The following is a 23,915-nucleotide window of genomic DNA, read 5'->3' as shown; positions in this document are numbered from 1 at the left end:
TTTTAAATTTTTGTAAAAAATAATGATAGATGTTACTATGTTATTAGAAAAAGAAAATGATCCAGAGCTCCTGGGTGGCTCAGTCGGTTAAGCATCAGGCTCTTGGTTTCAGCTCAGGTCATGATCTCAGGGTCCTGGAATTGAGCCTCACATTGGACTCCAAGCTATGCCTGGAGCCTGATTTGGATTCTCTCTCTCCCTCTGCACCTCCCTCGCTCTCTCTCTCTCTCTAAAAATAAATATTTTTTTAAAAAAGAAAAAGAAAATGATCTGAAAGGATATAGACCATACTGTTAGAGCAATTATTTCTTCTTCTGGGTCATTTGGGGTGAGTAGTTGCAGAGAATGTTTGGAATGCAAGGAAATTCACTTTCTACTGTTTTACTGTTTTACTTTACAAGAGCATATACTTATTTTATAATATAAAAAAATTAAGGGTAAATGTGAAAACAATAACATAAAAACACTCGCTTTACCTTTAAAGAACTTACAATCCAGTAGGGTAGGAAGCAGTTTTCAGTGCCTGTGCTGGATGAGCCCTGTTGAAATAGACTCACACCGCCCTTTCTAAAGAATGTGTCATATGTCTGGGTGGTGTAGATCAAGGGTTGGCAAACGATGGCCTGAAGGTCAAATCCACTATGATGCCCATTTTTGTACAGCCTGAGAGCTAAGAATCATTTCTATATTTTTTAGTGATTGAGAAAAAAACAAAATATGACTAACTCCTAACACATGTAAACTACAGGAAATTCATATTTCCACGCCCATCAATGAAGTTTTGTTGGAGCAAGGCAGTATCCATCTGTTCACTTTACCGTGGGCTGGTTTTGCACAAAAGGGCCACTCTGAATAGTTAAGACCAACAGCATGGGTTGTAAGGCCTAAAACAGGTACCATCTCACCCTTTATAGGAAAAGTTTGCTGAGTTCTGGTGTAGTTATCAGAGCATAATTTTAATCTTAAAACCTTCAGACCCTCAGGCCCTAAGATGGTGAGACTTCCCCTTCAAGGTGATTATACCTAAGTTAGGAGACCTGAACCCACCCACTGAAATAAAACTATGTGCTCTGTGCAGATCTGGAATGGCACTGAATTTTTAGATAAGAGAATCTTTTAAAATCCACTTCGAATATCACCACTGTTCCATCCACTGGGCAGAAATTGGTTTCAAAATTACTTGGTACTCCCTTCAAAATCAATTTATTGAGCCTTTATTGTCAGTGTGCCTGACATAGTGATAAGCACTTTATGTAAATGATCTCATTTAATGCTTATACTATCCATTCTACAGATGTATAAACTAAGGCTGAAAGAGTTTAAATCACTCACTTAAAGTAACACACACAATAAAAGGAAATTTGAACCCAACTCTGAATGACTCAAAAAATCATGATGATAGCCACTCCAAGAGAAAAGATAAAGAGCATATTAAAATCCTGTTTGAAAATACAGACTCTCTGGCCGGTGCCAGAAATCAACTGGAAATAAAAGCACTCTATCTTCTCTGTGGGTACATTTATTACATATTTTGATTCATCATTAAATTAATAGACACAAGGACTTTACTTTTGTCTTTCTACTTTTAAAACAAATTTAGTTCTGATGTAAGTCAACCCAATGATACAGTCTTAACATAATCATGGAATTTTTAAAAGTGAGGACCTGAGGCCTTCAGGAGTTCTTTCATGTCAGGATCTGGCTTATGCTGCCCCCCTCTGGACAACTGGTGGTATGGTCTTAAATAATCCAAAGGAAAGAAAAAAGATGCCCAAATCTGTCGGAGTATTTTAGACTTGAAAAGAATGAGAAATTATCTCCTCTGATACTCCCCCCTTTTTTATCATCACCAAGGAAAAATTAAAATCTAGAGACAGTTTCATTTACTCAAGATTTCACACCAGCGAGTGACAAAGGAAATGACTAGAACCCATATTTTCTGAACTTGCCTGGCAGCACTCACGCAGATCTGAAATTTCCAAAAGTCTTTTGAAAATAGAAACACACATTTTTTGACTTCACAAACTTCCCTTAAATTTCAGAGACCACTGAATGTTTTTAATATGAGCAATGATCAAAAAGAGCCCTATGTACTTAAATAGATCAATCATTAGCTCTGAGAGTCAGATGTTCATTAGCACCAGGGGCAAAATTGAGTGACCACCTTTTTTTTTTTTTCCAGTTCTGGAAGGGAACAGAGACCAAAATGTTTTGGCATCCAATGTAGTTCCCAAAGCAGAAGGAATGGTAAGGTGACTTCACTTTTTATGCTGATGAGATAATAGAAGGAAACCAGGGACCGTAGAACACCATTATCTAAGACTCACTCACCTTGGGTGGCTCAGTGGGTTGGGCCTCTGCCTTAGGCTGGGGTTATGGTCCCAGGGTCCTGGGATCCTGGGATCAAGCCCCACATTGGGCTCTCTGCTCTCTGCCTGCCTCTCTGCCTCCTTGTGATCTCTTTCTTTCTGTTGAGTGAATAGATTAAAAAAAAAGACAGAGTTCCAAACTTGGCCTCAAGATTCCACTGCCTCTAAGGATTCCCCACCAACAAAAACATCATCATCATCATTGTGAGAACCCAGAGCTGTCACCTCAGACTTCTGCTCTTACGTGCCAATATCTGAGGGTCTCACTGAGGCACAGATAAGACCCCATCCCTAATCCTTCCCCCACGGAATCCTCTCTGAAGGGCAATGTCTGTATGGCTCTTCTTACACCCAGATGATCAATAATCTTGACTGAGGGTGATCGCAAAGTCCTCATTTTACCAAGAAACCTCAGAAGTATTAACAACAACAAGAACAATAATAATAAACAGACACCATATACCAAGCACTAAACCATACTACATGCCAGGCATAATGAGAAGGACTTCCATGTTTGATCTCAAAAAATGCTCTGCAGGAAACTCCATTATTGTGCTCACTGCACGGTGAGACTCCTGTGGCCTAGAGCTGTCAGGTGACTTGCTCAAGTCACATAGCTAGGAGAGGAAAGAGCAAATCTCAGAGCCAGGGTTATCTACCTGCAGAGCCCAAGCTCTTATCCTCTGAGCTCTACAGCCTTTGGAAAGCATGGCAAGCGCTCACACACACGTGCTATGGAAAGATCAGTACTGGAGAGTGAATATCTTGCTACTTGGTAGCGATCCATTTGGAATGGAAACCTCATCTTTGGCTGCTTTGGAGGGTGCAGTTTCTGGAAAGGAGATTCTAACTATTATTATTGGTGGTGATGATGATGAGCACGAGGTAAGCAGCTCGAAGTACACAAAACACTTTCACGCTCATTATCACTTTTGAACTTCAAAATAATCTACTGATGGTGCCCTCAGGTGGTTCAGTGGGTTAAGCCTCTGCCTTCAGCTCAGGTCATGATCTCAGGGTCCTGGGATCGAGCCCCGCATTCGGGCTCCCTGCTCAGTGGGGAACCTGCTTCCCCCCTCTCTCTGCTATTCCTCCTGTTCATGCTTTCTCTCTCTTTCTCTCTCTCAAATAAATAAATGAAGTCCTTTTTAAAAGTATTTTTTAAAAAATAAATCTGCAGAAAGTAAATTTGGACAGAATTATTGTAAGGGGAGGAACCTGAAACTCAGGTCCCACATCTTGCCCAAGCTTGCATAGCTAGTAACAATTGCTAATAAATGGTAAAGCTCTGTTCAGTGGTAGCGTCATAACCAGCCAGGTTTACCTGAGGCATGGTTATTGTTGATTGAAAAGTTTTCCCAGTTATATCTGCTTCCACACTCCACGTCTGCCCCCTCGCACCTCCTCCGCCCCCCACCCCCCGCCCAGCGCTGTGCTTCTGAGCATCCCAGGGTTCAAGAGGCTGCCCGGGCTGGGACTCTTGTCAAAGGGTATGGGTACCTTTAGCCAATGGCTTGATCATAGTGGGAGAACAGATACTTCACCTCCTCCTAGAACTTGCTGAACGTGCCTCCTAGAACGTGCCGTTTATCCTACCCACTGGGAGACCAGAGATCTCTCCGGTGCCTAGCTTCGTGTCAGAGGAACATTCTGGTCTGCAAAGTGTCATCCAGCTCACTTGGTTTTCCAGTAACGAGGACCCATCTTAGGGCCGACTCCGGGTTCTGTTTCAGTGGCTGGCACCTTCTTTCTATTTCACTCTGTTTGCTTTCCACGGCCATACCTCTCTTAAAGCTTGGCAACCCTCTTTGTTCTTATTTGGTTGACCTTTCTGAAGGTGAGCAGTTAGATGTTAGAATTACACAGATTCAATCCCAACTTTATTAATGAAAAAATATCATTTGTACAGTTGGTAGAATAGAAATACTATTGTGAGAAGAATCATGAGAATTCACTCTTTGTCCTTTGCCTTTATCCCCAGACTGCCAGCCTATGAGCTGATTCGAGCCTGTGAACAGCGTGGTTATGAGAGATAAAACAAATCAGCTAATGCCTCACAAAAAATGTTGACTTTGAAATCAACTGCATCCAATTTCTTTCCTCCTAACAACAGCATTTGTGAGTGAAAATGAGCTTTGCTTCGTTCCCCTGCCTTCTTCTGTTCCTTCTGCTGAACTTGAACTGAAAATGGTAATCCCCCTACAATTTCTTTGTGTCCTTGACCAACTGAGGACCCAGAAAAATGTCAAGTTTTGACACGGTTCGATTTTGTCTTTAATAAAATAGCACAGTGTAGGGGAAAGTGCTCTGCTTTGAGAGCCAGAAAAGAGTCCTACTTGAGGCCTCGTTCCCACTTCTCTTTGAACTTTTTTTAATGCCTCTCTGCCTCAGTTTCCTTCTATGTAGAACAAGGAGTATGCACTACACCAGCAAATCCTAAATGCCTTCTTGGGGCCAGGGATGGGCTAGCTTCAGAACAGTCTCCTGAAGAAGTTTGTTAAGCAAACAATTTCTTGGATTCACACCCAGAGGTCCTAATTCTGCAAGTCTTGGGTAGACTAGAGCAATCCATATTTTTACTAAGCACCCTGTGTTTCCAGGCCAAGGCCAAGTCTAATAAACATCGGTTCCTCAGTGTTCTCCTGTTCCCCTGGGAAGTCAACATGAGATCAGATGGTTCCATACCTTCATTCATTCTAGCCTCATTCCCTTTTCTCTTCCCTCCATTTCTAGACCAAACCCTACCTCCCTCATGTTTGACTGATCCCCTTCTCCTACACCAGGACCACCCTTGCTCTATTCACTCTCCCTTCTTCTAAATTATTCATCCTCAAACCCCTTGAGAGAACACCTAACACTCATTTCTTAACAGTGTGGAATTATTCTTCAATATCTTGGACTTTAGTAACTCCACCCATAGAGCTAAGGCTGTTCTCTTAATGGTCCCCCTGTCACAGTTCACAGCCACCTAAGTGCTCATCCTATTTGACTGGCATTCTGAATTTCCTAACATTGGACTACTCCCTCCATTACCTTTGTCAGCCCAGCCTTCTCTGCACTCCTGCTCTCCTGGATCCTTTCCTGGTTTTATTGTCTCCCTCTCCGCCTCCTCTCCTAGTGTGGTTGTTAGTTTACCATCGTCCACCTCTTCGTCTCCCTCTTCATCTCACACAGTATCTTTAGGTGATTTCACAGGAGCTTTAGTTACTCCTGTGCTAATGAGACAATATAATAAAGTGCTTAAGAGCTCAGTTTCAAGAGCCAAGAGACCCAGGTTCAAACTCTGGAAAAAAAATTTTAAAGCTTATTTTATTTATTTGGGGGATTAGAAGAGGGACAGAGGGCAAGGGAGAGAACCAGACTCCCCAGTGAGCGAGCGTGGAGCCTGACCAGGGCTTGATTCCAGGACCCTGAGATCAGGACCTGAGAGGAAATCAAGAGTCGGACACTTATCTGACTGAGCCACCCGGGCTCCCCCTGGCAAATTTCTTAACGTCTCCGAACTTGAGTCACTTTTCCTTATAATGGACATAATAATAGAATTTTTCTCACAGATCCAGACAATGCCTCACAATAAGACAATGTACCCAGGCTTGGTATATAATAAGCACTCAGTAAGTATCATTTACTATCAATGTTTCCCCAAATTATATCTATAGCCCTGAACTGTCCCTTATGAGATAATGTGTATTAAAGTATTGGTTAAGTAGCAAGTTCCTGATCAGCAATTATGTGAATCACAGGAATTATTATATGATCAGAGTGTAAGTGCCAATCATCAAAGACCCCCATCCCCACCCCATCTGTAAGTCAACCCAGCCCCACATTTCCAAGGGGCCTTTGAACTCCAGCTCTCCCAAACAGATTTCACTCTTCCTCCTGGGGCTCCTTACTAGTTAACCTGTCACATCGATCTAATCTCCCAGGTACAGAGAATCTATCATCCTTCATTCTTACTTTGGTGATCAAAACGTCTTGATCTCAACTCCAAAGTGGCTCTGACTCTGTCACCTCTCGTAGTTACTGCTGCCATCATTCTAGTCTAGACACTCATCCCTGGCCTGAATTATTGCAGGAGCCTCCTGAGTAGCCTCTCTGCCCCCAGGCTTGCTCTCACTCATACAACTTCCACACTCCAACTAGAGCAATGTCTCCTAAAACAGAATTGGAAATGTCATTCCCTACCAGAAAGCATGAATTGTTCCTTATCATCCTGGAATAAAAATCTAAATTCTTCAGCCTATCAATCAAGTCCTTTAAGAATCTAGACCATACCTGGCTTCCTGTCTCCACTAGATTAAACTAGACTATTAGACAATCTCTAAAGATTTCCTGCTCTCAACAAGTCCCCATCTCTTTGCTCGTGCCATTCTACCTGCCTGTTCACCCTTCCCTGCACAAAGAAATGTTCTCATCCAAGCAGGAAAACTTTCCATACTTCTATCCCAAAACAAAACCTACTGGGTGATTGTTTGCTATGCACAGCCTGTCCCTCCCACTAAAGTGTGACCCCTATGGAGCAGATGTCACAACTCTTTTATTCCTGTGCCATGTATAGAGAGGCCGCTCAGTCAGCCATGCTTAATTAATGACAGATTTGAAAGGCTTTTACCAAAAATCATGTTACTTATTTCCATGTATCCAAACCAAATGCCAAGATAAAGACAGAAAATCTCATGTCCAACCACTTTGTCCTCTGAGAACCCTCTGACTCCATGGAAAGGTCAGTTTGCCCTGGAGTGTGAAGCTTGGGATGACTTTGTAAAATGAAAGGTACAGTAATAGAACAGATCTTTCTAAAAGCATAGCTTCCCCATTGTCCCACCATCCTCCCTGGGACCAAAAAAAAAAAAAAAAATTACTATAAAACTCTTAAGAGGGGGAAAATATTATCACCAAAGCATGTTCACGGGGTGCCTGGGTGGCTCAGTTGTTAAGCATCTGCCTTCAGCTCAGGTCATGATCCCAGGGTCCTGGGATCAAGCCCCATATGAGGCTCCTTGCTCAGTGGGAAGCCTGCTTCTCCCTCCCCCACTCCCCCTGCTTGCATCCCCTACCTCTCTGTCTCTTTCTCTGTCAAATAAATTTTAAAAATCTTTAAAAAAAAAAAGCATGTTCTTTTATTTCCTAATTTTATTGGATTGATAGCAAAGTCCTCATGCATATATAGGTGCCTTACATTTGAAACCTTCTGCAGCTTTGACTTCATGCTGGTGATGGGTAAAATGCTCCATCTAGGGCTGAGAAGAAGTGAATCCTAATACTTTAGGAGCAAAAATGAAATCTCCCCTTGGAGAAGCTCCATTGAGAGACAGTGGATGCTAGTCCTCGAACAAAGGCCAACTATTCATGGAATCAGGAGAACTGGCCTCTGGTCTCATCTCTCTTCCCAAGTCACTGCACGGCCTCTCAACTCACAAGCCTTTCCTAGGTCTTAGTTTCCCATCTTCTCAGTTTTCGGTTTTACACAGAAAACACCCCTCCCCCAGGAGTTCATGAACACAAGTTTAAAGCTCCTGAAACCTGGGAGTGAGTCTCAGCTCTTCCCCTGTCTAGCTGTGTGATCTTGGGCAAGTCATTCCACATCTCTGAGCATCATTTTTAGGCAGCCTCAGAGTGGACGTGAGGATTTGCCAGCCTGGGTAGGGCCTCTTCTAATGATGTCTGCAGCAAATGCCTTAAAAGTGGAGGGGGCACTGAAGCAGGAGATACATCCCTGTAGTTGTCTTTTAGATGGTATAACATGAATCTGGAAGCTCTCCTATGACTCACTCAACTACAGCTCTTTTTCCAGCATGACTCGGTTTCCAAGCCTACATTATAGAGTGGAGCCTCTCTAGAATGAGCAATGTGAGATGGACAAAAGTCAAGGGGCAGAAGATGAACAGTGTCCAGAAGCAGGAATGAAACCAATAATTGGGAAATCTGAGGGCCCATGTGAAGGGACTCAGTGAAGAACTTTCAGAATCTCAGATTTCCTCCATCCGTGAGTAGAGAATGACTACTTGATATTTTAAAAGCTTTTCTAGTTTCCCCAAGTTTGTAATTTTGTCACTTATTGGCTGTTTCCCTGGTATGGTTAGCAGTTTAAAAAAAAAAGAAATCCTTAAACCAAAAAGTGTCTGTATACTTATAAGGAACAGCAAACCAGCTGGGAGCTGGTGGCAGTGGCCTCTTGTCACCTGCTGGAGTGGCCTACAGATGAAGGTGTGTGAGTAGAAAAAACAAAAGAGGTGGAAAGAAAAGAGGAAATAGGTATCTGCCAGGATCACTATCATTTACCAGCCACTAGTCTGTCTCGTGCATTTCTTCATTGCACATTCCTATGAACTAAGCATTCCTATTATCTTCACTCTACATTTTGAGGAAACTGCGATTTAGGAAAGGATAAAACAAGTAATTCACCTGGGTTTCTGGAAAAAAAACAAAAACAAACCAAAACCCCCAAACAGCGCCTCCATACACACACAAAATGGCAGAGCTGAGATAGAAGCCCGAGACTTGAGACCCTGTGGTGAGCTCTCAGTTCCCACTCAGTGCTACCTGGGAGACAGCGAGCGGGAAAGACTAGGAAGAAAGGATCAGAAATGTTACTGAGGCAGTAGAAGGACCAGAGGCATAATCAGCGGAAGACTTGATCCCAGGCTAATTGAAGACAGCTTCAGGGTCCCTCCCTAGTTAGAGACTAGATCCTCATGGAACAATCTGGGACCATTTCACACATTCCTGCTGCCAAGAAACAATGAAATTAACCCTCAGGCTGGACAGAATGATTTGAGTTCCTAAGCACTTGGAGGGGTCAGAGCTTATATTCCTCGAACAGACTCTCTTTAGCTGAGGGGAGACACCTATGAGTGTTTTTATTGTTGTTGTTTGTGTTTGAATTATGGCTCCAAACCATCTGGAGTTTTGCAGCATTCCTGGAGAATCTCAAGAAATGTCCTAGACTTTTCCCTCTGAAAAAAAAAAAATGTGTGTGCAGATATACACACAGAATGATATATATAATTTCACGGGGTTCATACCCTCTAGCCTATCCATAGACACTCTGCCCAGGAGCCCATGGACATAGTTTAAAATCCCTGAGGTCTAGGTGTGATTCCCAACTCTCCCTCTCCCAGCTGTGTGATCGTGGGCAAGTCACTCCACATCTCTGAACTCCATTCTAGAAAGCCATGGAATGAGGATGAAGAATTGTCACTCTGGGTAATGCTAATTTTAGGGAATAATAATTTTGACCAGATCTTCCTGAAGGGTTTAAACCAGCCCGCATTTATGGAAGGCTTGCCATCCAAAATTACATGAAGAAATGAGGAAGGGGTCAGGGATATTTAGCCAAGGGAAAAAACCCACAGAAACATGCAGGCTCCGAAATGAGTTGAAATCATTTTCATGGGGATGAAGAAGTAGGATTCATTCTGAATTATTCTGTAAGTGGCTCCAGCGGAGGGTACTGGGTGGGGCGTGGCGGAGCGGGAAGCCTCTCAGCATGGTGTCAGAGTGGCATCACAGTGGAACAGACACAGGTTACATGGAGGCTGTCATTTACCATAAGTTAATAACCATCACGGGCTCTGAAAGGGAGGTGACAATGGTACCATCTCCCAGGATTTTGTGAAAAGTCAACTGCTGTAATGCGCTTAACACGCACAGTGTTAAAACAGAGACTTCAGTGGTTGGCAGCTTCTCCAATAATATCTCTGACCCTCCATTTCTTTGTCTGTAAAAGGGGGATATTCTCTGTACCCGATCAGAAGGTCACTGTGAGATTTAAATCAGAAAAGGCACACAAAATAAACTACCTACAGCACCTGATACATAATTGAGTCTTCAGCAGGTGGGAAGTGCAATGATGATTACAAAGTTTTCATGACAAAAATCAATGGGAAGAGAGGACGGTAAAGGAAATGAACATAACCTTTTATTTCAAAATGGAAGGGGAGGCAAAAATTAAATAAGTAAATAAATGTACATAAATGTATGTATGTGTGTATATATATGTATGTGTATGTATGTGTGTGTGTGTGTGCATATATATATATATGCACAGACTCAGAGCTAGACTTCCTGCATCTGCACTCGAGAGCAGTGTGGCTTGGGAAATTTGCACAAAATAGGGATATGAGCATCAGCTAAAAAGGAATTGAATGAAGTGACCCATGAGAAGAGCTTGGCTCCACACCAGCACGTAACACGCGTTCAATAAATCCTGGTTTCTTCCATAACAACTAAAGGTAACACAGAGATAGACCTTCTTATAACAAGCTCCTCTTCAGCGGTGTAGGTAAGTGTTCTCTCTCCTCTGAGATTTATCAAGGAAGAGAGAAATGAAATTACCAGGGATATTACAGAAGTGGGTAAAACATCAAGATGACCTCTTGTTCCCTTGCAATTCAGTGCAAGATAAGTCTGAGTTTAAATGGAATGAATGGTAACATTTTGAAAAGTTCTTGCCTACCCTCCATGATTTTTCTAGTGGCTACCTTCCCTTCTGCCAGAAAATAGCCCCCCACCTTTACCCCACGCCACGGACAAAGAAAGTTTGGAACTTGGGCATCTAGCTTCTCTTTGATTTACAACAACTAGTCCAGATTTTCTGTTTTGCTGCTGGAAAAGGTAGCACATGCCAAAGCTTTTCAACATGAGATCAGCCTTGCATTTCATCTTGACTTGTAGTTTTCCTTCAAAACGTATCCCCCTCCACTCACTCTTGTCTGTTCCCTCTGATTGTGTCTTCTGAGCCTTTGCAAGTGATGTCCCATTGCCTCCTTCACAGAGCTAAAGAACTATCATTTTCTGGCTAGTAAACATATAGAAAGATGCTCAAACTCTTTGTTAATCAGAAGAGCAAAAGCATAAGATGACATTTTTTCCTTGGGAGATTAAAAAAGAAAATTAAACAAATGGTCATATCAAGTGTAGGAAGGATGTAGGAGGGTAGAACCTCTCTGGATGGGAAAATAAATTGGCAAGGTCTTTCCGGAAGACAATTTTGCAATGGCTATTGAATTTAAAAGTGGACATTTCTTTCAGCCCAGCATTTCTCCTTCTAGTCACCCCACTAGTGATAGAAACACCAGCACAGACACTTAAGGCAACTGTCACATACAAGGATGACCCCTGCTAACTACTTATGGTAATGAGCTATTTGAACAACCTCAATGTCCCTTAGTGGGCAATGATACTATAAGTATCCATAGTATAAAATACCATACGGCAATTTAACACAATGAAGCAAATCTACACGGACTGGAAAAGAATGTGGTCCAATATATAGCCAATATATAACATCAAATGAATAAAACAAAATGGAGAAGACTACGTACGCTAGGACAGAATTTTTTTTAAAAAATCCACACACAAAACAAAGCTGAATTTTTTCTATATCTATACACACACATAAACAAATAGAAAAAGATCTGAAGAATGCTCCTTTTCAACTAATAGCAATGATTATCTCAGAGGAAGGGCTGGGATTCAAGACAGGGAGTCAAAGAGAATTCTTTTCTACTCTTTTTACGTCTCCCTAACAAAAATACATTAGTGCAGAATTTGGGCAATCTACCATAAACTACTAATTTTTTTTTAATGAATGAATGATTTTCTGGCACTTCTACCTTCAAGACAGAAGCAGCTAAGGAAGAAGGGGAATCCCAACAGAGGGGTTTCAGAAATAAGGCAGAGGAGGGAAGAAGCCAGCTCGGAAGATGTTAGCACATTTCACTTTCATCCTAGCTTGTGGGAAGACAGAGGATGTGACCACAATGGGACCAAAAGAGCTGAATCCCAAGAAAAGCAGGCATATGACAGATCAGATTATTCCCACGGCCAAACACAAAACCACGCAGGAGCACATCCCTTTACCTCCTGTCTGAGGAAAAGTCACTGGGTCACTCATTTCCCACATGGAGGCCTGGGATGTTGACTGGAGAAACCAGGCTTCAGACTCTGAAGGGAAAAAAAAAAAAAAAAAAAAAGGGAAAAGAGAAAACAAACTTAGTAAATACCTCTCTTTTTTTATTTTTGGTGCCTCACTGTCCCCTAAACTACCTTCTGTCATAAAAAATAAAAGAAAGCCAATGTTTACTGAGCATGTAGTACATGTCAGACAGTGTTCTAAGTGATCTCCATGCATGATCTCATTTAATCCTCAGAAAGAGACAAGGATGGGGGTTATTATTTCCATTTTACCAATGTGGAAGCCAAGGCCCAGAGAGACAAAATAACTTTCCCAGAGTCACACAACAGATAAGAAGCAGGACTTAGGCCCAGGCACTGTGACTCCAGAGCTGTGTGCTCTGTGACCCCCCATCATACTACCTCCCTATACTGTGCTAATGTAAGAACCGATTGATTTTTTTTTTACACTCCATAGATGTCTGCTTCCTTCTACCTGATTATAACCCCATAAGTAATATCTTCCACTTGAGGCACTCAGCCGTGACCACTATATGCGTGAAGTTATACAGCTCTCCAACTCACCTGGGAAGAAACCGAGGCCAGAGACCCCTGGCAATAAGGAGTAGAAGAGGGAGCCAAGGCTGGGCAGTTCTCTCTGGAAGCCCCATGGATGTGAATCATGCCTTATCTTTAGGGTAGTCTCTGCCCTTGGGCCCTAGTAAATACCTAAAGAAGGCTTGAGGGATGGATGAAAGGTCACATGTATGAAAGAATTCTCCCTCTACTACAGAAAGCCAGTGAGACAAGCGAGGATATCCCTCAAAGGGATCTACAGAGGTCCTTGTGCTTGGAATTAGGATGAGACAGCTAAGCACTACCTCGCCTAAACCGGAAAGGCAAATATTCCACAGAGTGCTACCATGAAGAATTGCTGAAAAACAAATCAAGGTCGGTCCCAATCTCTCTCCCTCTCTTTCTCTCTCTCTCCCTAGCCCCCTTTCTCTCAAAGCCACAAGAGTGAATGAGCCACAAATATTGTCCAGTTTGTCCTAGGCGGGGTTCATGGCAAAGTCATCTCTAATCATCTGATTCAACAATATTTTACTCTCCTCAGTGTAAGAAATGAGGAAAAGAAAAAGAAATTGTTCACATACCCTTGGATGTCAGCAAGGCAGTGCTTCCAGAAGTCACCTCAGTGTTTCTCTCAGGGTCTTTGGAGAGAAAGAAAGTTTCTGACTCTGGAAGAGAAAAGAAGTTCAGTAAAAGGGAGCAAAAAATAAGTGTTTGCGCCGAGTGCTGGGATTTGGGCCTATTTTTATAGTTGTGTTCCGTGTTTTTTTATGTATTTCAGGTTTTCTTCAAGGATTCCAAGTAGTTTTTAGGACCAAGGGGAGAAAACTATAAATATTATATTTTCAGATGATCATTTTAAAGGCCAAAAGAATAAAAAATACATACAAAAGTTGACTGGCTTATGGTTCATGACTAGTAGCTAGTAGTACTAGCTACTAGTACTAGTACTACTAGTACTAGTACTACTAGCTGCTACTAGTAGTAGTAGTACTAGTACTAGCTACTAGTACTACTAGCTGCTACTACTAGTAGTAGTACTAGTACTAGCTACTAGTACTACTACTAGTAGTAAGTACTAGTACTCGCTAGTAGCTAGTACCTAGTTCATTTACTAGGTACAAGGACTAGTAAATTCAATGTCGTCAAGCTATTTAAACTAGTTAGGCCTTACTGAGGCAGCTGGGACACCTAAGAAAGCCTTCACACTATCTCTTAATGGTTTTCTAATATTCTTACATCAGAATCAGAGGTTGAAACATGGTAGGACCTTTGATAGGCCCTGTGAGTAATGGAGCTAGTAACTCAACAAGGGTCCAAGACGCAGGATCAAAAAGGATTGGGTGGAGGAAGAGGGGGAAAAAAAGGAACAGAACAGAAGGGAGGGAGGACAGAAAAAAGGAAGAAAAAAGGAAGAAAAAGAAAATAAGGGAAGTTGGGGTGCCTGGGTGACTCAGTCGTTAACATTCGGCTCCGGTCATGATCCCGGGGTCCTGGGGTCGAGCCCCACATAGGGCTCCTTAATCAGCGGGAAGCCTGTTTCTCCCTCTCCCACTCCCCCTGCTTGTGTTCCCTCTCTCACTGTCTCTCCCTCTCTGTCAAATAAATAAATAAATAAATAAGCATAGAACTTGTTCATCATCAAGGAGTATTTTAGGCATCTGGAGACTTTTCCTCAGTCTCTACTGGCCAGGCAGAGACTTAGCTCCTGGCAAACTGAAACCAGATTCTGACCCTGGGTGACATTTCCTGGTTCTTCAGTAAATATCTCTGAGATTCCTGGAAGGTCAACTGGAGAACAAAACGAACAAACAAACAAACAAAAAAACAACAAAAAACTGACTTTCAAAAAAAAGGGTGGGGGGAATAGGGTGAAAAAAGGAAACCATAAAACAAAGAAAAGGAACAGGTAGTGAAACCACATCCTCGCTGAGATCCACACACATGAACACACGCACACACACACTGCTATAAGCTGAATTATATTCCCCAAAATTCATATTTTGAAATCTAACCCCCAAAAACCTGAGAATGTGGCCATATTTGGAGAAAGAGATAACTAAGGTGCAATGAGGTCATATGGAAGGGCCCGAATTCAATATGAGCGGTGTCCTTATAAGAAGATAACTCTAGGCCACACACTCACAGAGGGAAGACCATGTAAAAACACAGGGAGAAGGTGACCATCTTAAGCCAAGAAAAGAGGCCCCAGAAGAAATCAATCCTACTGAGACCTTTATCTCAGACTTCTAGCATCCAGACTGTGAGAAAATAAATTTCTGTTGCTTCAGTCTCTCAGTGTGCAGTATTCGTTATGACAGACCTAGCAAACCAGTACACACACACACACACACACACATTCAAGAGCAAGTCTCTGGATTGCCCCATTCAGTAAAAAGAACCCTGTTTCAAGGGACCAAGATACACGTGACCAGCAGAAGGGAAAGAATGGCCAAATGTACCACGTACCTGCAGTGAGGATGGTCCCCTCCGTGGAAAGCTCAGTGGTTGGAAGAACTGTGGTGGCTTCAGAAAGAAATGCTGATGTGGCTGGAGGGCATGTCGTTGCCACTGTTGTGAGGGCAGTGGTGGTTCTTGTCTGAAGTGGCGTTCTGCTTGTGAGCTCAGGTGTAATCATAGCTGTTGTTGGAAGCACAGCTGTGGTTGTTGTCAGAGCAGTGGTGGTGGTTGGGAGACGTGTTGTGGAGCGCCTGGTGGATGGGGCTGTAACCAGGAGAAGATATGTCTGGTACCAATCAGAGACAGAGGAGAAGGGAAACCATAGAAATATATGGGGGAATCTGTCTATTTCTCTTCATTTCTGCTGCCCTTACCTGGTCTCCTGAGCTGAACCACTATACTGCCCATGAAAGTTGGGTTTCTTACCTCTACTCTTGGCCTTTCCAATCTGCTCTTCATAGATTGGTTAAAATAATCTTTTTAAATGACAAATAATTATGTCAGCCCCCTGTTTGAAACTTTTTACTGGGTCCTCCATGCCCCTGAGATAAAGGACCCAATCCCCAAACTTGACCCACAAAACTCCACCTGATCCTGCCCTTTCTTTACAATCTCAAGTCTCCACTCTACTCTTCTTGCTTTTCCCCAGCCCACTGACCTTTCTTCATCTCTCTGAACAGTGATCTCACCTTGGAGGGACTTTTTACCTGTTACTCCCTGGCCTCTCCTTTTATTAGGCTGACTTCTACTGAACCCTCTTGTAGCAGCTAAAAGGACGCTACTGCAAGGAGGTCACCCATATTCTGCCATTGTAATTAGTTTTCTTGGTTTTGCACTGCCATATTTTGCCTTCACATTATTTATTGCATTCCTAACTGCACATTTTATCTGATAATTATGGTTTAACACCTTCTTCTCCCTCTTGACTGCAAGCTCCATGAGGGGAAATCTGGTATTTACTTCGTTCTCTGCCACAAATCTAATACCTACCCCAGTGTTGGACACATAGGAGGTGTTCCAAAAACATTGCATCAGTGAGCAAATGAACAATTGCCTCAAAAGTGAGCCCAAACAGGGGCGCCTGGGTGGCTCAGTAGGTTAAAGTCTCTGCCTTCAGCTCAGGTCATGATCTCAGAGTCCTGGGATTGAGCCCCACATGGGGATCCCTGCTCAGCAGGGAGACCACTTCCTCCTCTCTCTCTGCCTGCCTCTCTGCCTACTTGTGACCTCCGTCTGTCAAACAAATAAATAAAATCTTAAAAAAAAAAAAAGTGAAACCAAACAAAATTTCAGTCAAATAAGATGAAGCTCTAGAGTTGTGCTGTACAAAATAGCACCTGTAATTAACAATAATATTTTATACACTTGAAAATTTGCTGAGTAGAACTCATCTTAGGTGTTCTTTCCATAATAAGATAAAATTACAATCTAAAAAAAGTGAGCCCAAAGTATGCCACATGGGTTGAGAATATAGTCTCTTTCAGATATTATAGGTAAACTTACGCCAACACCACTGATCCCTAATATTTGAATTTGGGCTCATCAGCCACAATTATTCTATATGTGCTACCCTCTCTTATATATGACAAATTTCAATTAACTCTAACAGATTCCAGAGAGCTTAGAAATGACCCATGGATATTGAGTTCAGCAAGTATTTTATAAAATAATAGCTGGTTATACCAGGCTTGAAAAGAGAATGCTTGGATTAGCATCATTTAACTTCAAATAAATCAGAAAAAATACCTTCTTTATCACAAAGCACTTTCAGAGAAAAATATACTAATGTGTATGAATGTTCTCAAGGGAGAAGCATCCATATAAGTTGTTCTCAAATTCTAGACTGCACTGAAGTCCCCTGAGAATCCTGTTAAGTGTCTGGCTATAAGCATATGACCCTGCCTCCCAAAATGCCTACCCAGTTAGGAACAGAGCACAAGAATCTTCCATCTTTGATGTAGATTGAACACAGAGCTTTCTCCGAAAGGCTCCATTCCAAGCAAGCAGGAAAGCTGATTACTGTTAGCATAATTCAACCTTAGGCTGTTTTCTATGCATCTCAAATCTTTAAGAGATCCACCATATTCCATTTCTTCAAAAGCAACTAATATCAACAGAAGGAAAGGCCACCTGAAAACTGTTACGATGGTTTCCAAATCTCATGCCCTCTCCCCTCTGCTGGAAGTCACAAACTATTGGCTGATGGGCTGAAGGTGACCCATGGACACATTTTATTTAGTTTACATAGCAGTTCTTTTTTTAATGCCATGCACATAAAAATTGGGAGATCTGAAAACACTGCACACAAATTTCTGCAAAGTGACAATCTCCTAGGTAAGAAGCAGATGCTTTCTGCACATTGATCCTGAAATTCACTGGTAGTCTTCTCCATGTACCCTCCACTCACTCATTTCTAAGGTCTTCTTGGCCCCCATGCCATTTGCTTCCTGCTGTGGCTCCTCTAGCCATAGAGACACATCTTAGATTTCATCTGCCCACTCGTGCTTAAGCACCTACAGCCTGCCCAACAGCACCCACTGAATCCATTCCTCATCCACTGCTGGCATCTCCTTCTGCAGATACAAGCCCCTTTGTGCACATACCTCTGATCAACTGCAGACGAATGTTCTTCTTCACGTCATTGAACCAGCCGGGGACCTCTATGCGGCAGCAGTACACACTGCTGTCATCTTCATTGGTGTTGAAGATGGTCAAGGAGACATTGCCTCTCCAGATCATGCCCAGAAGTTCATATTTTGATGACTTCTTGAACAGCACCTGCCCCCCATTGGTGTGAAGAAGCTCATTATTGCATTTGGATTTGGGACACTTGCCCTTCCCCCAGCACATGCTGTTTCTGTTGTGAGACCAGGATGAGTGTATACAGGGCAAAGTCACCATCTGACCCAAATATGCTCTCACAGTCTCTTCTGCAGCTGAACCTGTGAGGAAAGATGAGAAAAATAGGCTGTGTGGTTCTAAAATCTCTCAAATACGCTACATGGCATTTGTGTAGATGGCTGCTTCCAGGATGATGAAAAGAATTGTAGTGTATATCTTTTTAGCTTAAATTCTGACATGTCCTTAGCTGCTGCTGAGTCCCTAACTCCACACCCTTTTGTACCCTAACTGGTGACAGTTGACCCATGTGAGTATCCAGACTTGTCTCCACAACAAAACGTTTTGGCTGATCTTGGGGCACCTGGGTGGCTTGGTTGGTTAAGCATCTCCTTTTGGTTAGGTCATGATCCCAGCCCGCATCAGGCTCTCTGCTCAGCGGGGAACCTGCTTCTCCCTCTCCCTCTGCCTCTCTCTCTGTCAAATAAATAAATAAAATACTTTTAAGTAAATAAATAAATAAATAAAAACACCACTCAATGAACAACAACAACAAAATGATCTTGAGTACCATTCCATAAACAAAAAAAATTCTCTCACGAAAAGGCCATCACTTTAATCCAATTCCACTAACTTATATGAGCAGATCCAAAACCAACACTCTACCCACAGTATCTCAATAAGCAGTGAGCATGTACTATAGACCCAAATGCTTCAAATGGGACTCGCTCCACCCTCCAACCCAGAGAATGCCGTGGCAGTAACATGGGCTTTTGAACTACATTCTATTGCCCTTCTCCTGTTTCAGTACTGGATACGGAAATTAATTGTTCTTGACCATCTATTCGTTGTTAGAGAATATGAAGTTAGGTGGAGTTTGAAAGGGTGGCTCAGTTGGTTGGGCGGCTGCCTTCGGCTCAGGTCATGATCCCGGCGTCCTGGGATCGAGTCCCACATCGGGTTCCTTGCTCGGCAGGGAGCCTGCTTCTCCCTCTGCCTCTGCCTCTGCCTGCCATACTGTCTGCCTGTGCTCGCTCTCTCCCTCTCTCTCTGATAAATAAATAAAATCTTTAAAAAAAAAAAAGAAAAAAGAAAACATTTTTAATGTTAGAACTGGAAAGGACCACAGAAATTAGATACAATGGCAGCTGTGACATACAGAAATGCTGGAAGGTTAGTCCTACCAGATAAGCTGTGTAAGATGGAAGGCATCACTATTTCTAAGATGAAGTAGTCATCTTTGTCAGCTTTGGCTGCTCATCAGCATGACCTGGGGAGCTTGTTAAAAATGTAAATTTTATTGTCCAACCCTGAATCAGAACCTCTAAGGTTTTCTGGTGGAAATATACCTAACCAAATTCTCCAAGTCATTGTTTGTTTGTTTGTTTAAGATTTTATTTGTTTATTTGACAGAGATTAAAGTTGTTGGAGAGACAGGCAAAGAGAGAGAGGAGGAAGCAGGCTCCCCGCTGAGCAGAGAGCCTGATGCAGGGCTCAATCCCAGGACACTGGGATCATGAACTGAGCCAAAGGCAGAGGCTTTAACCCACTGAGACACCCAGGCGCCCCTCTCCAAGTCATTCTGTTGTTGCTTGCTTCTCACCCACTGTTTGAGGACCAAGAGACAAGCTCTTCTAAGATTACTTCCATCTCTGAGAATCTATTAAATATTTTCACTGCTGCAAATATCAAGCCCAGTAGTTTAAGAGAGCATCAGCAATTATTCTAATACCCTCACCCCACAAAAAATGCTCTTAAAGACAGGCTGAAGCTCCAGACCATCAGGACTTCATCCTGCACCTGCTGGGGTCTATAGATCCTGCTTATTGTTTTCTCCAGCGTAACTTCCTGTGAGACTCTCCATTCATTAACTTTGTGGACCTATACGGCTAAGCTCTATAAGACAAGGCCAGCATTACCAGGTTTCTCTCTGACTCAAGTGTCAGGAATGTCCACATATCCCTCTCTAGAAAAAGGTGAGCACAAACTTTAAGAGTCCGCAAATACAGAGCAGCCTAGAGCCTTCCCTGAAATCACAGTTTCTTCATTTCATCCTAGTAGAAATGTTTCAATGATTGTAAATGCTCTGGAAGTCCCTTTGGCCCACCACAAAACAAGGAAAAATAAAGAAATAAGAAATTCACTGTCATCACTTTCACCTATATTAACAACACAGAACATAGTAACTAAAACTAGTAACTCCTACAATGTGAACTTATTCTTATAGTTGGAAAATTAATAACAAATATGTGCAGGAATTATTTCTGCTGGAAACTGGACAGTTTATTTTCTTAGTATCATAGTATGGAAGGAGGCATCCTATTACTCAGTAAGAAAAGACCAGATAGAGCAGACAAAACAGGCATAGATGAGGAAATGCAAGCAGCTAGTCAATTTCACCTGTGAAACTGGCAAAAATTTAGAATGTCATTGATATTAAGGTTGGCCAGACAGGGACCTAGGAAATGATTTAGACTACTGGAATATACTGGAATAAAATGGGAAGTTAATTGATAGAGCCAAACTATGGGGCAATCTGGCAGTTTCCATTAATACCAAACATGCGTATATCCTAGCTAAGCCTCAGCAATTTTATGTTTTGTTATGCACACTAGAAAAACACATATCCGCAAAGAATCCTATTTGCAAATGTTTGCTACAGCTTTCAAGTATATATGAGTGAAATGAACAATGCGTGCATGGCAAATGGCAAAACTATGGCATATGCATTCCAAGGAATCATGAATGAATCATTCATTCCCTGTAACCATTCCAAGGTTAGTAAAAGTAGAGAGCGCTATATCAGTTGACATGAAAACTCCTTATTAATATATGAAAAGGACAAATTCATAACAATACATAAAATATAAAAGTATCTGTTAACATAAATAAGACAATTTGCTTTTTTTTTTTTTTTTTTGGTTGGCACAGATGAATGAAGGCAAATGCATAGAAAAATGTCTGGTGAGATATACACCTAACTCAGTGTACCAGTCACCTCTGTGATCAGAGAAAAGGAACTGGGGCTGGAAGTAGTAGTCAAAGGGATTTTAGCTTTATAATGGCTACTGTTTTTTCACCAAGAGTGTTTCTATATCACCAATCTGATTAAAAATTAATATTAAAAAAAGGAAGCAGGCAATTTGGTGTGGCAGAAAAATACTCATTAGGCTTACATTGTAAACCTCATTCTGCCAGTTACTGCTTTTGTGTTCTTGGAGGAAATCCACAACAATCCTGACCTCATTACCATCAAAAGACAAAGGGGATATATAATACTTGCTTCAGAAATAGTTCAGAGTTTCACATTCCATGAAGTATCAAATGACACATGAAAGTAATAAAGTATTGGTACAAGTAACCAAGCATTTCAGAATTTATAAATAGGATGGGAACCTGTTCTTGCCGTTATAAAAGTATCTTGGAGTAGAGGAATCATTGGCATCAAATCAATTCCCCTCTTCAGAAATGGTAGGTGCAATGAAGGTTCTGGTGCCAGCTGGTTTCGTTCTCCAGTTGGTGACCTCAGAAAAGGTCCTTTACCAACCTGGGTTTCAGCTTCACCATTTAGAGAATAAAGGGTTTCATTCCACATCTTTTTCTTTTTTTGGGGGGGCGGATTTTATTTACTATTTCTTTGAAAGAGCAAGAGAGTGCAACAGAGGCAGGGGGAGGAGGGGCAGAGGGAAAGAGACAAGCAGGATTCTCCTGACATGAGGCTAGATCCCATGACTCTGGGATCATGATCTGAGCCGAAGGCAGACACAACCTAGTGAGACACCCAGGCTGCCCTTCATTCCGCATCTTTCAAGAGCATCTCCAGCCCTGACTGATTCTTTGTGATTCTGAGCAGTCACTCTCCTCTAAATGAGTCATTTCGGAAAAGGTACAAATGAAAAACAAGCAACAGACCATTCTCCAGGTACAGCTTCCTACATGTAAGGTTGGAGAAGCCCACACAACCAGCATCCAGCCAGTGGCAGGAAATGTGGACTTAGACTCCAGCAACCTTCAGCACAATGAAACCTCCACACCTCAACTTACTCAGGACAAGATAAAGACGAGCGAAAACACTGATAAAGTGACAGGGACTGCCTCCTTTCGATGAACTCCTACAGAGTACCAGGGGAGAGAGGCAATTAAATGATCAGTTACCTCAGGGTGATAAATTTTCTAATGAATGACTCCATGGGAGATAAGAATTCAGAGCAGAAGCACCTAAACCGCTCCAGAGGCTGTGGTTGCTCCAGAAAAGCCTCACTTGGGTGGAGACCATGTACGCAGTTTCAGAGGAAAGAAAGTCAGACAAAAATCAGCATGACAAAGGTTCAAAGGGTAGAGAGAATACATTTGTTTTCCTTTGAATGCGGGTGTTTTCTCACGCAGCGTATTTGAAAGATCATGTGCAAATAACTATGAACTTTAGAAAGTGCTAGGGACATTAGATACTGCCTAGTTCCAGAATCATGGATTGTTCAAATTGGGCTTACGAAAGCCCCTCATTTTATACATAGAAAAGTCAGCAATTTTCGAAAGGTTCCCAATGTTAATGGTTAGTGACCAAGACACAAGGGCAGCTCAGTGCAGAGCATTTTGCCCAATGCTGCCAGAATGCAGAAGTCTAAGCTGGCCCAAACTGAGCGCATACATCTGCAGCATCCAAAACCTGGAAACAATGCACAGAAAAGAAACCTCACCTTGAAGCCTCATCCTCAGCAAAATAAAACAAACAAAAAGCAAACTATAATTCCTAAAAATCAAGAGGGAAAGTAAGAATTATAATAGGAGCTCTCATAGAACAAATTCCCCAGACTCCAACTGTGCTAATAATACCTGCAGAAGAAATTTCTTTTTCCCATCTCATCTGACCCTTTATTTTGTGTTTCTTCTTAAATGGTCCTTTCTGATATGAACACAAATTGTCCCACCCTAAAACTCCAAAACCAGTTGCAGGATAAAAATCCTGTGTTAACAAGAAAGGGGAGAGACCCTCAAAGAAGGAAGCCTGGAGGGAAGGAGGAATGAAGCAGGCTTCTGCTCTGTGGAGGCCTGATCAGCCATGAGAATCCAACACAGGATGCCAAGCTATCCAGAGACTCCTGCATGGAAGGATTCAGAACACTTACTCAGAGAAAGCCGCCCAAGCTCAATCAGCAGCCAGAGAATAAGAGGCCCTTTGGACATTTTGATGGTTGGCAGGCCCCAGGAGTCTGTCTGTCTGTCCAAAGCCCATTTCTTATACTCCAGTGAATGCTGACAGGGCAGGACATTTTAGTTTCATTTCTCTTTCTGCTTCATAATCTTCCCTTTCCCCCCTCCTGAATGGCTTCCCTCAATCTGGGATGTACGATAAAATGTGCTGAGCACTTTTCTCCTGGCCACTAGTGTATGCCAAATGTGTGCACAGATCATGAGGTTGCATGTGTATTCCTTTGTCCACGTGTATCGAGGGATTTCCTACCTGTGTGTTAGCATCCACGCATGTGCTGATGTGTATGTGCATGTGGGAGCTGTGCTCAAGCTACAGTCCTCCTGGCTACTGTGCAGCTCAGAATAAAATGCCATGAACTCTCCTCACTGGAAGCTGTTTACAAATGGACTCCTCTTAGGAGCCAAAGGAAAGTTAGCCTAGAATTTGCCTCTGTTCCCTTTGCCTGATTCACCTATTTCTCCTTCACTCAGATCTTTGATTCCTTTACCCCAATAATGAAAAAAGAAAAGCAGGGCTGCAATCAACCATCACATAATGGTGATTAGAGTTTACTAGACAAGGAAAGA

General features: G+C 42.3%; 1 protein-coding gene across 2 annotated transcripts in view; it reads right to left on the bottom strand.

The window, feature by feature from the left end:
* TIMD4 (T cell immunoglobulin and mucin domain containing 4) overlaps positions 1–23,356 on the bottom strand; it is a 32,781-nt gene extending 9,425 nt beyond the window's left edge. For both annotated transcript variants that reach the window (XM_044230662.1, XM_044230671.1), the window contains exons 1-5: positions 23,264–23,356; positions 17,903–18,241; positions 15,309–15,563; positions 13,424–13,507; positions 12,234–12,317 (exon numbers count right to left, since the gene is read on the bottom strand). In XM_044230662.1, the coding sequence (XP_044086597.1) occupies positions 12,234–12,317; positions 13,424–13,507; positions 15,309–15,563; positions 17,903–18,241; positions 23,264–23,321 (820 nt within the window). In that variant the 5' untranslated portion in view covers positions 23,322–23,356. The remainder of the gene's footprint in view (positions 1–12,233; positions 12,318–13,423; positions 13,508–15,308; positions 15,564–17,902; positions 18,242–23,263) is intronic.
* Positions 23,357–23,915: the final 559 nt, after the last annotated feature.

The sequence above is a fragment of the Neovison vison genome, chromosome 1, assembly GCF_020171115.1.
Source record: "Neovison vison isolate M4711 chromosome 1, ASM_NN_V1, whole genome shotgun sequence".
NCBI classification, from domain to species: domain Eukaryota; kingdom Metazoa; phylum Chordata; class Mammalia; order Carnivora; family Mustelidae; genus Neogale; species Neogale vison.
The sequence above is the reverse complement of the archived record's forward strand: the minus strand, read 5'-3'. Positions and strand labels throughout refer to the sequence as shown.